Source organism: Bos indicus x Bos taurus, chromosome 3, assembly GCF_003369695.1.
Source record: "Bos indicus x Bos taurus breed Angus x Brahman F1 hybrid chromosome 3, Bos_hybrid_MaternalHap_v2.0, whole genome shotgun sequence".
NCBI lineage: Eukaryota > Metazoa > Chordata > Mammalia > Artiodactyla > Bovidae > Bos > Bos indicus x Bos taurus.
The window spans coordinates 56,817,285-56,832,284 of record NC_040078.1 but is presented as its reverse complement, the minus strand read 5'-3'; the positions used below and the strand labels follow the sequence as shown (position 1 = coordinate 56,832,284).

The 15,000-nt window shown below is 37.7% G+C and overlaps 1 protein-coding gene across 2 annotated transcripts in view; it reads left to right on the top strand.

Annotated features, from left to right (window-relative positions):
• Positions 1–6,012, top strand: part of LMO4 (LIM domain only 4) — a 16,815-nt gene extending 10,803 nt beyond the window's left edge. For both annotated transcript variants that reach the window (XM_027536646.1, XM_027536647.1), the window contains exons 3-5: positions 12–108; positions 504–659; positions 5,215–6,012. In XM_027536646.1, the coding sequence (XP_027392447.1) occupies positions 12–108; positions 504–659; positions 5,215–5,223 (262 nt within the window). In that variant the 3' untranslated portion in view covers positions 5,224–6,012. The remainder of the gene's footprint in view (positions 1–11; positions 109–503; positions 660–5,214) is intronic.
• Positions 6,013–15,000: the final 8,988 nt, after the last annotated feature.

Sequence of the window (15,000 nt, the reverse complement as noted above, 5' to 3'; positions counted from 1 at the left end):
CTTTGTTTCAGGTTATTTGGGAATAGCGGTGCTTGCAGCGCTTGTGGACAGTCTATTCCTGCGAGTGAACTCGTCATGAGGGCCCAAGGCAATGTGTATCATCTGAAGGTAGCATCTGCTCCTCCTTTGTGCTTTTAAAAGAACCATACCTTTTCCCGCATGGAGACAAAGCATGTCTCTTTAGTGGGAACCCTGTTGTCTCAAGCCGCAAACACGGAAGGAATCCATTGAAATTGTAGTGTGGCAGTGATGATTACATACCCGCCCCGCCCCCCACACCGTGGGAAGCACACACCTATTTGTCTCTTTCCTCCTTTAGCTTGCTCTAGTTTCTTGCATTTGGGCTTATTCTTTTCTAGAATCATGTCGAAGGAAGGAAAACACCAAGCCATAAGTGGCTCCCTGTACTTGACAGATAACCTGCTTAAAAACAGTTTACAAACTTGTGACCACAAAAGACTTAATTTGTACTTGTTTTCAGTGGGTTTGCTTTTCCCTTGCAGTGTTTTACATGCTCTACCTGCCGGAATCGCCTGGTCCCGGGAGATCGGTTTCACTACATCAATGGCAGTTTATTTTGTGAACATGATAGACCTACAGCTCTCATCAATGGCCATTTGAATTCACTTCAGAGCAATCCACTACTGCCAGACCAGAAGGTGAATACCTCGCAGTTACTAATAAGCTCTATTAGAGCAAGTTGGAAGGTTCAACCTAAGTCCATCTAGTGAGGGAGTTTCCTAGGTGGTTGTGTTTTTGCATGTCCTTTTAAAGAAATGTAGGCTACTCATACATACATGTTCAGAAATAGAAGAGTTGATTGATTAAATTGTGAATCTTCTGTGGTTAAAAAAAATCCTGATTTAGTTACAACTGTAGCTTTGCCAATGTTGAACGTGTTAATCTCATGCAGAGTCAGGCAAAATGTAAAACTTCACTATAACCAGTTCTTTATCACGCTAGACAATTTTGAAATTCAGAAATACCAGGTGACTAGGTTATTGTGGGGGGAAGATTAGAACATTTATGGTAAGAAGAGGGAATAAATGTCTTTGTCGTGAAAGAATGATTTCTTCATTAGTAATAGCAATTCGGATACCTGCCTTCCACACCCAGTTTACAGTGCTTTGAATTTTAGAGGAGCGGTTTTATGAACCATTCTGGAATTCCAAGGGAGAGCATTTTTGTTGATTCACAGTCCTATAAGATTTAAATAAGTTAACAACTTTTTTTTTTTTTTTTTTAAGTTCTACCTCTTGCTGATCACTTTGGGCCATAGATAGCTCCCATTATTAAAGATTATGTGTTTTGATTCTTATCCACAGCTGTAGAGTTTTGGGACCAGAGTTAGAAATGAGGAAATTATACAGATGTATGAATCATGTAGTATTAGAGGGCACTTCAGAGGGAAAATCGGGTGTTCAACAGTTGTCCAGCACCTCCAGTACTGGATAGTTTTAGATCTATTTTAATCTCCTTAATAAGTCCTATAGCTATGCAAGTGAGTGCATTTTGATAACTGCTGTGCCTAATTTGTAACAATTACTGTCAACCTTCAGTTAAGAGATTGTTCATTCCACACTGGCCCAGAAAAGAGTGAAATGTATGACTTGTGCGCATAATTTTATTCACATCATATTTCATACTGATTATGTATTGATGACATTGATTCATTTACTCTTTACAGCGCCACTTGCATGGATATTAAATCTTATTGACCACAGATGAATTTTAATTTCAGATTGGTGATAGATTTTTCCATCAGCTCTGATAGTATGTTTGACTTTTTCATCATTAACCCAGGCAATCACACAGCACTGAGTTATTGCATTGAAACAAAAAGTGCACACTTCACTTGGTAATTCTTTATGGATTTACAATAGGAACTTCATTAATGTCTCTTGTGGGGATCACAAAAAACAACATTTATCTGCAAATAGGAATTTAGCAAGCTTCAAAAATCTCAGGAAAAAATATTAGGCTTCTTTGTCTTCTGTAATGCATTTTCTTAATATTGTGTATAGGGAAAATGACTAATATTTGAAAACTATTTAAAATTATACTGCCATATTTTAATACTTTTATCATTTTCTCTTATTCAGGTTTATGGAGTGATTTTAAATGTATTTTCCATTGCAGTATTAGATAAAGGTTAATTGCATCAAAGTATGTGTAGTTTTCCTTATTTAGTTTACTAATATGGGAAGCTACATAGAATACTATTGTAAGAATGGAAGTCTAATTTTTTATTGTAAATTAATCAGTCACCATCAGTGAGCCATTTCAAGCTTCTTTAAGAAGTGCCAATACATATAAATACTTACAGATTTTTATGCTTTCAGCTGTAATTAAGTGAATCTATAGGGCACAGTTGAGGACAATAATGGATAACAAATATCTTGAGTTATCATTTCAGTTTGGAGGCAAAGCCATTGGTAGTTATACTTGGTAGCTCCCCCGCCAAAAAAGAAGTACAAGAATAAAACCTACCACCTCCGATGTAAAATCGTAGTTTTCTACAATTACATCTTAAGTTTGTTGCTGGTGTTACACCATTTCTTGCCCTGATTTAGCAAGGCATAAAAAATGATAGCGCTACCAACGTGCGTGGTGAAAATTGAAGGATATAGAGACAAGGTGGAAAATGTTGTCGGACTGAATAGCACTGAATACAGGACACAGTGTGGTTAGCCTGGGACTAAGTGCACAGACGTGTAATAAGTATAAGCATGGTCTCACAGTACCATCTTACTGAGCATAAGAGGACGTAAGTTGGGAGGTGTTAGGGAGGAAAATTGGGAAGAAAATCTGGTTTACGTGTTTACAGCATGGCATGTATTGTGCCTTTCATATAAGTCCATACCTTTTGCAGGGTGGGAGAGGTAGGACATTGATTTTGGAATACAAGATACATTAGGCAATGAATATGAGACTGTCAGTGTGTATTTTCTTAATGTTGGAAGCCAAAAGGAGACAGGTGGCCTTCAAAAATTAATAGCTCTTAAAAGGCATAAGGAAAGATAACTTAAGGATGTGTTCTTATGAAACACTGGTGAGAAGCTGTGTTTTGGGGTTGATGTTAATTAAGAACATATCCCCATTGGCCTAAATGTCTCACATTTTTGCCCTTGGTGTTAGGCTCACCATGAGCCAGGTCAATTCACAAGGCAATTTTTGTAAATAAAGGTTTGGGATAAGCTGAACACGGTCCAGAGAGACATTAACAAGAGGGCACAGGGGAAGAGATAATGAAAACACTGCCTGGTGGAACATAAACTACTTTTTGGACTTAGAGAAGGCTTTAAAATGATTTTTCCCAAACCCTCTGGCACTTCTTTTCTGGAGGAGATGGGATGGGGAGAAATGACAAATAGCTCCATTTTATTATTTTCTTCTCTCTAGTTCTCCATATTTTTGGTAGGGAAAATTGGACATTAATTTTGGCCATTTTCCTTCTGTTCGCAGAACCAATTACGTTTTTAGTGCATGATGCATAATAAATATATCCAGGCATCCTCTGGCTGAAAAGTAATGAGTTGATTATTTGTACATCCCTTCTTTAAAGGCAGCTAATTGTATGGAAAGTATAGGCCCCCGTCATCTGCCCCCTTTCAACTTTTATCCTCCTGAAATTTGTTCTCAGTGTCTGGGATGTATAGTTGTTGTTCTGTATCATTGGCTTTTGTATATTCTGAGAAAAAATGATTTTGAGCTTTTAAGTCATATAATCTTTTGACTAAAATCTCAGACCACTAGTATTCCAGGATCTACAAAATCTTACAGCCTGTTTTGTCTAAAGGAGACTTGGCTGCCCTCTGGAGAATAATGTCTTGTAGAGAGCTATGTACATAGAATCAAGAATTGTGGCAGTGGCAATTTTTTTGTTTGTTTTGTTTGTGATAAATTTTGCCTGCTCTGGAATTCTTTCCTGCACTCAGGAGTGATTGTTCCATCTAGAATAATCTGTGTTTTTCAGTAAAATAAGAGATCACATCTCCTTGGTTGGAAGAAAATTTAGTGAGAGTTCTAGTTTGCATACCACTTCACAATTTACCCGTAGTAGTTATATAATTGGTGGTGTGTGTGTGTGTCCATCGTAGAGGACATTTGATGCTCATTTATTAAATATGCTTGCTGGCTGCTGCCGCATCTTTGTTCTGGACAGACAAATTACCTTTCTCACACTGAGCCTCTACTCTGGGGAATTAAGCCTCTACCACTTTAATTAGCTTGGAAGTAGGGGGTTGCAGCTCCTAATAGACTTCAGGCTTTTAGTAAGTTAGGGAAAGGGTGAAACAAGAACTTCCTGGGAAGCTCAAAATGTCATTTAAAAACCATAAAAACCTAATATATATTATTTCATTGCAGTAATTGCAAACAGATTGTATTTGACGACTGTGTGGAGTATCATTTCTAACTTAAACATTAAAGTTAGACTTCCATGGAACCAATTCTATAATTGAGGATGTCATGAACACATTATAAAAGTTTGATTCATATATTTACAATATTTATGTAATATTAAGTGGCATAGCAGACAGGAAATACTAAGGGAAGAGTAGCATCTGAATATTTGTGTGTGTGTGTGTACACATGCATATACACACATACCTATAGGTGGAGAAGGATATGGTGAATAAACATCACATGGGGATATTAAAATAATGATGATAATTGACAATATTTGTTTAGCTTTTATTAAGTGCCAGGCACTGCTGAATGTACTCCCCATATATTACATAATCCTTACTACAGTCTTATTATCCCCACTTGAAGGATGAGGAAACTGAGACCTACACACTTAAGTAACTTGCAAAAGGTTACACAGTTGTAAATATTAACACAAAACTTCTTGGAGAGAAGGGACTTGCCTTTAAGATCCAAGTACAAGGCAAGATGTTATAATTCATTCTTTTCAAAAAGAAACTTGCTTTTACAGAGTTCAGTAATTCACTGTAGAACTTTACATCAGAAACTTTGCAGTAGTCCATTTATTGTCTCATTTTCTCCACTGGTAAAAGTGCAGAAAATGTTATGCTTTCGTTCTTCACTGCTGGGGTAAGTATCGTAGAAAGCCTCCATCAAGTCACAGTTGGGAAGTAATCCAATAAAAGAAGATTAGTGAATGTAGGGAAGACAAAAGCAGTCGCGTTTGAGTTTAATATCTCTCAAATGTAGCATTTTAGCTAAGATGCCCGTTTTTATTTCTTGCAGGTCTGCTAAAAGGTCAGAGTAATGCAGAATGCGTGCCTTCATCTCAGATCTTGTTCATCACAGGTGGATCCCATGTGTCTTCAGTAGACAAGTCACCTTTGTAGCTAGCACCAGTGCCAGCTCCATGCCATTGCACCTTCTTTAGTCTTGATTGCTCTTCCCGCATTTATGGGTGTATTAAAATGACTGAATACGAACATTAAGGACTCCATGAACCTGGGCTAATGGGAGACTGTAGAGAAAATGAAAAAAGATCCACCGGAGGACATCTTTGGGGGGGGAGGGAGCTTGGGAGGAGGGAAATGACTAATGAAGCTAATTAAAAGAAGCATTCAAATCTGCTTTCTACCCTCATTAACAATTAGCAGGGCACTGGCCAGAGTTTGTACCCTGTGTTTTACCTTAACAACATTCTGTTTGCTCTTTGTATATTTAAGTGTTGTAAGGAAATGTGTTTCAATCAAAACTGAACATGAGATAAAGGAAAGAGATGTGGCTTTTGTGATATTCTATCACAAACACTTTTATTGTATCTCTGTAAAATACATTGTATGTATGCATGTAAGTGTTTTTGTCCTAATGTTGCTACTCCCATGGCAAAGACAAAAAAAAAGAATGAAAAAAAGAAAAAAATTGGAAAAAAAATCAGGCTCATAGCAGCTACTGTGTAGAAATTCCCCCCTACTTCTAATTTGCTGAATGAAGAAAAAATCTTTTATTTGTGATATTTTCAGAGACATTTGCTCTAGTATGGTGTATTTAAATAATAAAAACTTAAAAGAAAAAATATTCAATGGAGTTTGGGTTTAAAAACTGCTTTTTCTTTTCTGTGTTTTGGAAAATTTTAGTGTTTTTGTTCTATACCAAGTTCACTTTAAAAAATCTTAGGGGGTCAAAGGAGGTGGTGCGTATGTTTTATTTAGCTCTGAGCCAATAAGGTATTCTTCAAATTACTTAACTATGCCATTTTTGGCAGGGGTACAAAGCCATGTTTCTAAAGGAGTCCTTTTTATAAGTTCAGAATATTCTGTTAACAGCACGTCATTACACTTCTGTATCACAGTGAATCTTTTGTGTTTATACATATCCATTTATTTGATTCTTCAACTATTTCATTTATTCTTTTTTCTCAATAGGAAAGCCTTGGGTATTGATGGAAAGCATGGTAAAGAATGTGGCATAACCGTCTTGTTCTCTTACCAAGTTTATAGCTTTTGAAGGAAATAGCAGTTCTAAAGCATAAGTTCCATTAGTGGTTAGGAACCCTGAGCTCGCTTCGGGTCGTCTTTGATGGGTGAAGCCGCCATTTTCTGCTGAGCTTTTAGCCTCATGCGGTCTGCTGTATGATTTGTTTATTTTGTTTTGTTCTTACACTCCTGTACTGACTCTGCCTTTCCATATGTTTGGGGAGGAGGATTTGGATTTCATTTAGTAGTACTCTTGAGATATTTCGTCGCCAGTTCTAGGCAGCAGAATCTCCCAACATGCACCTGCATTGCCCGCAGATTTGTCCTGCAGAAAAACGTTTAGGCCAAGGATTCAGTGGACTTGGGGCGGGTGCTGGAAGGAGGAGCAATCTGAAAGGCTGCTCTGCGAGGTTGTTGGATGTGAGCAGAACCCAACTGCAACTTCTCTCACAGGTTAATAAAGCCAGGTGTGTTCGTATTGATACTTTTAAGTTTTACTTTCTCTTATTCCAAAGAAAAGCTCCCATACAGACCTACCTTGTCTCTGAGAATAGGAATCGGTTCTGTAGAGGTCAGGCTCACCACATCTCAGCTGGCTGTCAGCTTCCCTTTGGGACCTCCTGCTCTCAGAGATTCCAGGCCAAGAGGAAAAAATGTTTTCTAGCTGAAGACCTCCTATAAACCTCCTGTGAGAGAATTTAAAGGCAAAATGAATAGTTTATTAGAACTTTATAAAAAAGAACATGCAGAAAAAAGTTACATAAACAATACCTGTTAGAGTTGGATCCTTGGGGAATTTCTAGGAACTAGTTCTGCTTTTTTTTTTCTCTTTAAGATAACTTTAAGGGACTGAACTGAACGCTTCAGGATAGAAAAGGAGAAATGTGTTCATGAGAATGCAAGCATCTTCCCTAATTCTTTTTGGCATGAGCACCCGGGTCCCATATAATGTAGAAATTCAAAGGAGATAGTTAATAACTTTTAGTCAGTAGTACAGCTGTGGCATTCAGTGATGTGGAGGGCTAAGGTCATTAAAGACTTTAAATGAACTATTATATGGCTGGTTCCTCAAGCACTGCTGCGTATTTAATAACGAGCTTCTAAAAGCATTTCTTAAGTTGCAGACCTATAAGATTACAAATGTCACTCATGTTAGTATAATCCACATGCAAGTGATGAAGCCTTCTCTTTGATGTGCTAAATTGGAGAAGGACTAATGGAGCTATGAATATACAATGGAACATATTTAAGTAGTAGTCTTGCTTTAGGTAAAACACTTCCTTGAAACCAGAGGCATTTCAAACAATAAAACTGGTCTCTAATGGGGATGCTCCGTGGAGAGAAAGCTACTGAAAACACTCAGGTTTATTCAGATGTGAGCAGTGATCGTATTCCTCTCCCAACCCTGACATTGCTGGGGAAAAAAAGAAAACCCACTTGCTTGTTCACCTTTGATCGCTGCATTTGATGTTAGTGAGATGTACTCTGTTATTTTGAAAGGACTTATTTAATATTAGCCACGTCATAGAGCAAGATGGCCCTAGTCCTTAACAAGCCAGTGCAATTAAAAATAAAAGCAAATGTGATTTAGCCCAGCTGAACTCCTGATTAAAAAAAAAGTTTATGATACATATAAATGTCTCAATCATGCAAATTGTCAATCTTGCTAATGAAACAATTTTGTAAAAAGATTGTCCTCTGAAAGAGTTTAATTTTTTTTTACCTGTCTAGTTAGATTTACACAGCCCGAAAGGCAGAACAACCTGAATGAAGCTTTTCCAGACCAAATTGTTTGACACAAGAAACTATTTCCACCTCTTCATGACTTATTAGGAAATAGTTTAACACAGACTGTAGTGTCTTATAAAATATGAAATGAGAAAACTGTCACTGAAATGAAGCTTGTGAAATTGTCATCCTCTTAACATTTATTTAAATTCTTTTGCCCTGATTAGCACTGGTATTTGAAAACTAATAACCTAAAATGAAGCTCTTAAATGGCTTGCATGTCAATATAATAAGGTTCTAATGTGCACTACTATTTATATAAAATATTTCTTAGGGCCAATAAATTAAATAACAGTGAATCCAAGATCTGTCTATCAAAACTATAGTGAAGGGTTTCCAGGTAGCCTCAATAATTGTAAATTGAGAAGATGTCCAAAGCCTCTTCCACCCAGGAATTCTATCCTGGGTGCTTGCTTCCTGTGCCTTGGTTGCAGAGGCTGTTGGAACACAGATCATTTGCAAGTTGATGTTACTTGTCGCTTTGTCACAGACTCACCTATTGTCAGTTCAGCCAAGTCACAGAAATGCTTATTGCAGTTAAATAGCAATTTGTTTCCATGAAACTGCAATTAAAGTATTACAGAGCAGCCATTTTAGATTGGCAAGGCTCTGAATGCATGTTAAACAGCCAGCGATTCCCACTTGCAAAGTCTGGGATCTGACTAGCAGATCCCAGTGTCACACATGCACCCATGTTGGGTATTTAGTTAAGAGGCTTCTGCAGCCCTCTGCTCACTTTGTGAACACACTGAGAGCTATGGCATGTCAGTGCTGATTTGGGGAAGGTGAACTTGCAACTTACCTCAAGTGAATACTATTTCCAGTTGTACAAGAAGCGCTTTCTGCTAGTAGATATGTACATGTTTCCGAGAGGGAAGGTTTTCAAGTTCAGATTGATTCTGTCGAGAATGGACTGTAACTCGGAAGCCTGAAGCCAATAATGTACTACAGGTCCTGACACGTTACAGCTGTGTCAACAGGGCCGTTCTCGCTCCTAAATCACAGCTAATAAAGCAGAGGATGAAAATCAACTGATTCTGTTATAAGTTCTTTGAATGACGCTAGAAAGTTGTTTAATGACTCTCTGTTAGAAGGGACAAGCCTGAGTGGAGCTTCCTATATACCTATTTTAATTGTTCCTCTCCCGTTTGAAACAGAACTGGAAAACTTTCCTGGTTGTTTGCATCACCATCCCCGGATTAAAACCTGCAGGGGAAAGAGAGGCTCTAAACTGAATTCTTCTAAATTTCAGGATTTGTTGAGTGAGGAAGGTGAAGTGCAGAAGTTTTACGGAAAATGCAAAACCTTGATGTAAGATCCTGAGAGAGGAAAGGGTTTCAGAAGCGGTGTTTTAAAACGCAACTAGCGGTGCATTCTAACCAGCTTGGAAAGCATCATTAGCTATGAGAACAGGGGGCATTGTGCCTTCCTTCAGCCTAGAAAGTTCTACCTTGAACCAAAAGGTTTATGATCGCCACTTAAAACAGTTTTCATGTGCAGTGCATCTATTTGTAGGACTTTACCTGTGTTGTTTGAGCTGTAATTTTTTAAGTGAGAGGAAAACATTAAAAGTGTTTCTTCCTAAATTAATTTTTCATTGTCGGAGAATTGAATGTTTTTAGGAACTGAAAAGGGTAAATCTGAAGACGAACTGAATTTACAAATGAGGATTAATTATGAGAAGATTAATTATGAAAACTGGAAAGGAAATTGCTTGCTTGGGCTATGAATGTATGTCTTTTTCTTTATTTAAATATGGTTAGTTAGAGATGGTTGTGTCTTTCAAGTCTTCATATCCTTCTAAGGCCTCTGATTAATTTCTGTCCTCAGTCACAGTACTTACACTTTCCATCACCCTTACATCTTTAAATATAATGTTTAATATAATGACTTTATCTTGGAGTTATGCAATGCTTTGTAAATGTATTTATATGTTAACATTTGCTATTAGCAAGTTCTTACACATGTTGAAAGTTAAGTTGCTCAGTTGTGTCCGACTTTGCGACCCCATGGACTGTAGCCCACCAGGTTCCTCTGTCCTTGGGATTCTCCAGGCAAGGATACTGGAGTGGGTTGCCATTTACACATGTTACTTCGGTCCTTTCACTAATCATCTTGATTATTGGATCAGTTATACAGATGTGGTCCTGAAGTTTGAGGGAGGTGACTAATGAAAGCAGGACCAGTTCTACAGTTAAGGGAATGGGTGCTTTCTCTGGGTGCAACTTTTAAGTAATCAAGACAATGCTTTAATGCAATACTGTTAAAAATAAAGTTAATGCAAAAACATCCATGATAAACAAAATAATCACAATTTCCAATAAAGGCAGGATCAGTATTACTTACCATTCCTTTTCCTCAGGCTCCCAACATTGCTGGGCACTGTTATTAATGTTCAAAGTGCCTGAACTGCTAGTGCCCTGGCGTTTTGGTAGAGGTGCCTTACAAATTGTGAGACAGCAACAATGATATGCTTTATCCTATGAGCTATAACAATTTTTTTTTTCTTCCCTTCAAAAGCTAAAGAATTGCATTTTATCTTTATCCAACTTGGAATTGCCAGCTCATTTAGATTACCTGCATATTTTAGCCTCTCTCTAAAAGAAATTTCTCTTGAATTTTGACAAAGCTCAACAACTTCATGGTGAATAATAAAGTATAATTGATGACAACTATGACTACAAGTTGTTGCTGAGGAAAAAGAGGGAGACTTCAGGAATCCTATTAGTCCAGAAGGCAAAATGGATAACTAACCATATCCCATACAAAGAAGTGGTAAATGGTATGTTTAAAATATCTGAATGAGCTGTGGCTTGGGCCTGCAGTTCATATATGTGGCAAATAAAAGACCAATGAATCCAATTATGTACAAGTAACATACATATATAAGTATAAAAGAGGTAATACAATAGTTTTTATAGGAAAATTTTACATGTTCTAGCATGATGCAAAAAGCAGACATACCAGGAAAGAACTAATATTTGTATTTATTCTTTTAAGATAGAGCACTGAAGTATTCCAATGGAACATATTATACCTTTAATCACATCCAAATATGATTCTGAGCTGATTTTGAAAATTTTGTTGGCTGTACTTCCTATTTCCCCATTAATTGCTAGAATCCAAAAAGATATCAAGATTTGTAAATAAATTGCTGTAACACACCATTAAATCCAAGCTGTGCTTATTGGTAAAGGAAAAATAGTTAAGAACAGTTTCTACTCAATTTAATAAAACATAATTTTGATGTTGATATAAAGGTTAGGCAAAAAGGGCTTATTTTTGGCCTGGATTCTTGATTGTAGTGATTTTTGAGCCAAAGTGCCTGTTCTCAAAGCCCATAATGTCTACAGTATTTCATGGAATATCTCAGCCCAATGACTCTTTGCAGGTGATCTTTTAATCTTTTATTCTGCTGTGTGCAAAATGAGACTTCAGTTACCCAATATGTGTTTTTTCCAGTCTGAAGACTAAATTACTCTTCTCATTGGATATGGATGGATATACATCCATCCTCTTTAAATTATAAGGACCTGAAAAAATATGCATCGATGAATGCACTATAGATTAAAAACTACAGAGTATCAAGTGTAAAGAATGAGATACTGTGTGTTATGTGTATATTATGACCTCAGCTCATAAAATCAGTAAGTGAAGTCTGGTCACATCACCGAAGGGTAGGCAGGATTTGCACTAAGTAGTGAGCGAAGCTGCAGGACCCATGTGCTCAACTACTGAGTTATACTACTCTCTATAGCTTGACTGAAAACCATTCTGACATTCAAGTTTTTTGGTCAGTGCTGCATTACTGGCATAAGCAGGAGCCTGAATGGTGTTTATCAGCTTTTTTTTTTTTCAGGCAGGGGTGGGAATAGATGTCTATGGAATTTATAATAGATAAAATATTTTCTCTCTAGATCTAGGCTCTGGAGAAATTTCTCTCACGAGAGAGAGGGAGTAGGGAGGATGGAAGGAACAATTACCTAAATAAATTGCTCTTTGAGAGAGGATTAATGGGCTGGATGGAGTCTCTCACTGCAGATTGGGAAGAAGACTGTAGGGGCTTCTCAAATGCCTTCTCCAGACACCCCGTGGATGTGGCTCTCTTTGTCTGATTTCACCACTGTCCTCAGGAGGCTCTGCCCTCAGCCACACAAGATGCTGTCACTGTGCATCCTGAAACTCCAGCCACGCTTTTGTGGGCTGCAGGCCCGTGCAAGGCTGTGACATCAGGAGGTTTCAGACATTAGCAGCGTTGGCAGTTTTTAAAAGTTAATATGATACAACATTTGGTGACACTTTCACAGGTGTGTCAGGGAGAGCTGAGGTGAAATGAAAATTGCAACAGAAGAAAGGCAGATTCCAATGTTCTTGATGAAATTTGGGGTACCACTGGGGCAAGAAACACTGCTTCTGGTTTGTTAAAGCTACAGCCTCTGGAAACCTAATCCCTTCTCAGAGAGTGGAGTGGGAGCAGCAGGGGGCCGGAAGAGATGGAAGGGACAGGTTTGAGTTTTCTGATTTGTTACTGAGTGAATCAGGCGGATAAACAGGCTTGATTTTCAAAGGACAGGCAATCCTAAATGGATTTCTGACACTGAGGCTTTTAACTAGGTCTTTCTTCTTGGGGATGAGTGTAATTCACAAAACTCCATCCGTTACCTCATGCTGTAAGCAATTGTTTTTTACCCTCTAAGTAGTAAAACATGTTTTAAAATTAAAAAGAAGCGGGGAAAAAGATTCTGGCTGACTTTGGCGCGCTCAGAAGCCAGACTGTCTTTGCAGTGGGCCAAGTGAAGGTGTAGCCGTAATATTTTTCTGCCTAAGTTGTGCTTTATTTTTTTTTTAGCCCAGAATTTGATTTCTAACAGGCCCACCAAAGGATTCTGCCCCTGGAAACTCCTTGTTTTGTATGCAGATGGCATGCTAATGAACTCATTACTGTGCATTTTATCCAGCTCTGGACAGATTTGTGACATTATTTTTCAAAACAAAACGGGGTTAGGCAGTTGGTTGGTTGGGCCTGGTGAGAATTGGGTGACTAAGTTAAAAAAAAAATATTTTCCAAAACACTACCAACTTGTTCAGGGTTGCTGCTAAACATTCTGTTAATATAAAACTACCCTTACCAATTCCCCCCCAAGCCCTAACTCCCCCTAGAAAAGATTCTTTGGTTTCCCCGTATTCCTAAAGACATATACAACTGTGTGCCTTCCAATTTTATTCTAAAACTGTGTAATTCTGGGTTTTCTTTTTGCTTCCTTAAGTATCCTTGGGTATCTTGTATATCTATGTATGTATCTTTTAGCTTAGGTTTCTGCACCAACCTCGGGAGAGAGAGTACTCACTGTTGTCTTAAGGGGAATGCTTTGAAAATTGATGATGGAATATTTACCTAGGATTCTGTGCTCTGTGATTTTTAGGACAGGATGAACGTACTCATGCCTCCTCGCCCTCCCCTTTTATTTTAAAGCGTGTAATAAAGCATGTATTGCACACTGTCATGTGAAATAAGCACCAAACCAGGAGGCAGGAAACACTTAGAGTTTAATTCCAGTCATGAAGGGAAATCAAATGGAACCTATAATTAAATTTGTCTTTTCAATCAAATATTAGCCATAGGCTAATCATTTAATCTCCCTACCTCATTTTGCCCATCTGTTAAATAGGAATTTGCTAATAACAGATATATTTGCCCATGCGTTAGATGAGTCATTAGAAGGTAAAAGGGCTTTATATTCTGAGGATGGTACTCTTGGATTGTAACCACTGAAACAATGGAAAATATAGTCACTTCTTGGGTATACAGATTAGTTATAAAGCCTTCAATTTACTTTGAAAATTACTGTAGCCAACTCTTGCCTACCTTCTCTAGTGGAGGGGCCTTGTGATGTAGATTAATTAAAAAATAATGGGCAACACCCAAATAATTTGTTTTTGGTTTAGAATATAAACGTAATTTTTTTCATTAAAAAAAAATATTTTTGAGCAGTTTTAGGTTCACAGAAAAATTGAGAAGAAGGTACAGAGATTTCTCATCTTCCCTCTGCCCCCACACAATCACAGGCTCTCCCATTATCAACATCCCCCACCAAAGTGGTACATTTGTCACAACTGATGAACCTACACTTGTTGACGTGTCACAACCACCCAGAGTCCACAGTTTACATTAGGGTTCGCTCTGGGTGTTGTAAAGCCTGTGGGTTTGGACAAATGTCTAACAACATGTATCCACCATTATAGTGCCATAAAGAGTATTTTCACCACAATTTAAATCCTCTGTGCTCTGCCTATTCATCCTTACCCCACCCCACACACTCTGACAATGACTGATGTTTTTACCGTCTGTAGTTTTGCCTTTTCCAGAATGTCATATAATTGGAATCATATAGTATATAGTCTTTTCAGATTGGCTTCTTTCACTTAGTAACATACATTTAAGGTTCCTCCATGTCTTTTCATGACCCAATAGCTCATTTCAATTTAACACTGAATAATATCCCATTGTCTGGATGTATTACAGTTTATTTATCCATTCACCTACTGAAGGACATCTTCGTTGTTTCCAAGTTTTGGCAATTATGAATAAAGCTGCTATAATCCATCGTGTGCAGGTTTTTGTGTAGAAATGTTTTCAATATGTAATTTTGGGAAGCAAGGTGATCATGCTTTTGTTAAGCAAATGTTACACAAAATTTGTGATTCCATAAACTCAGACCAAATGGTGGTAGCTCAGGAAAAAAGATGAACATTTATTAAGAAATTATATGGGCCATGCATTGTTTTCATATCTTATCCCCCCCCCCCCCAG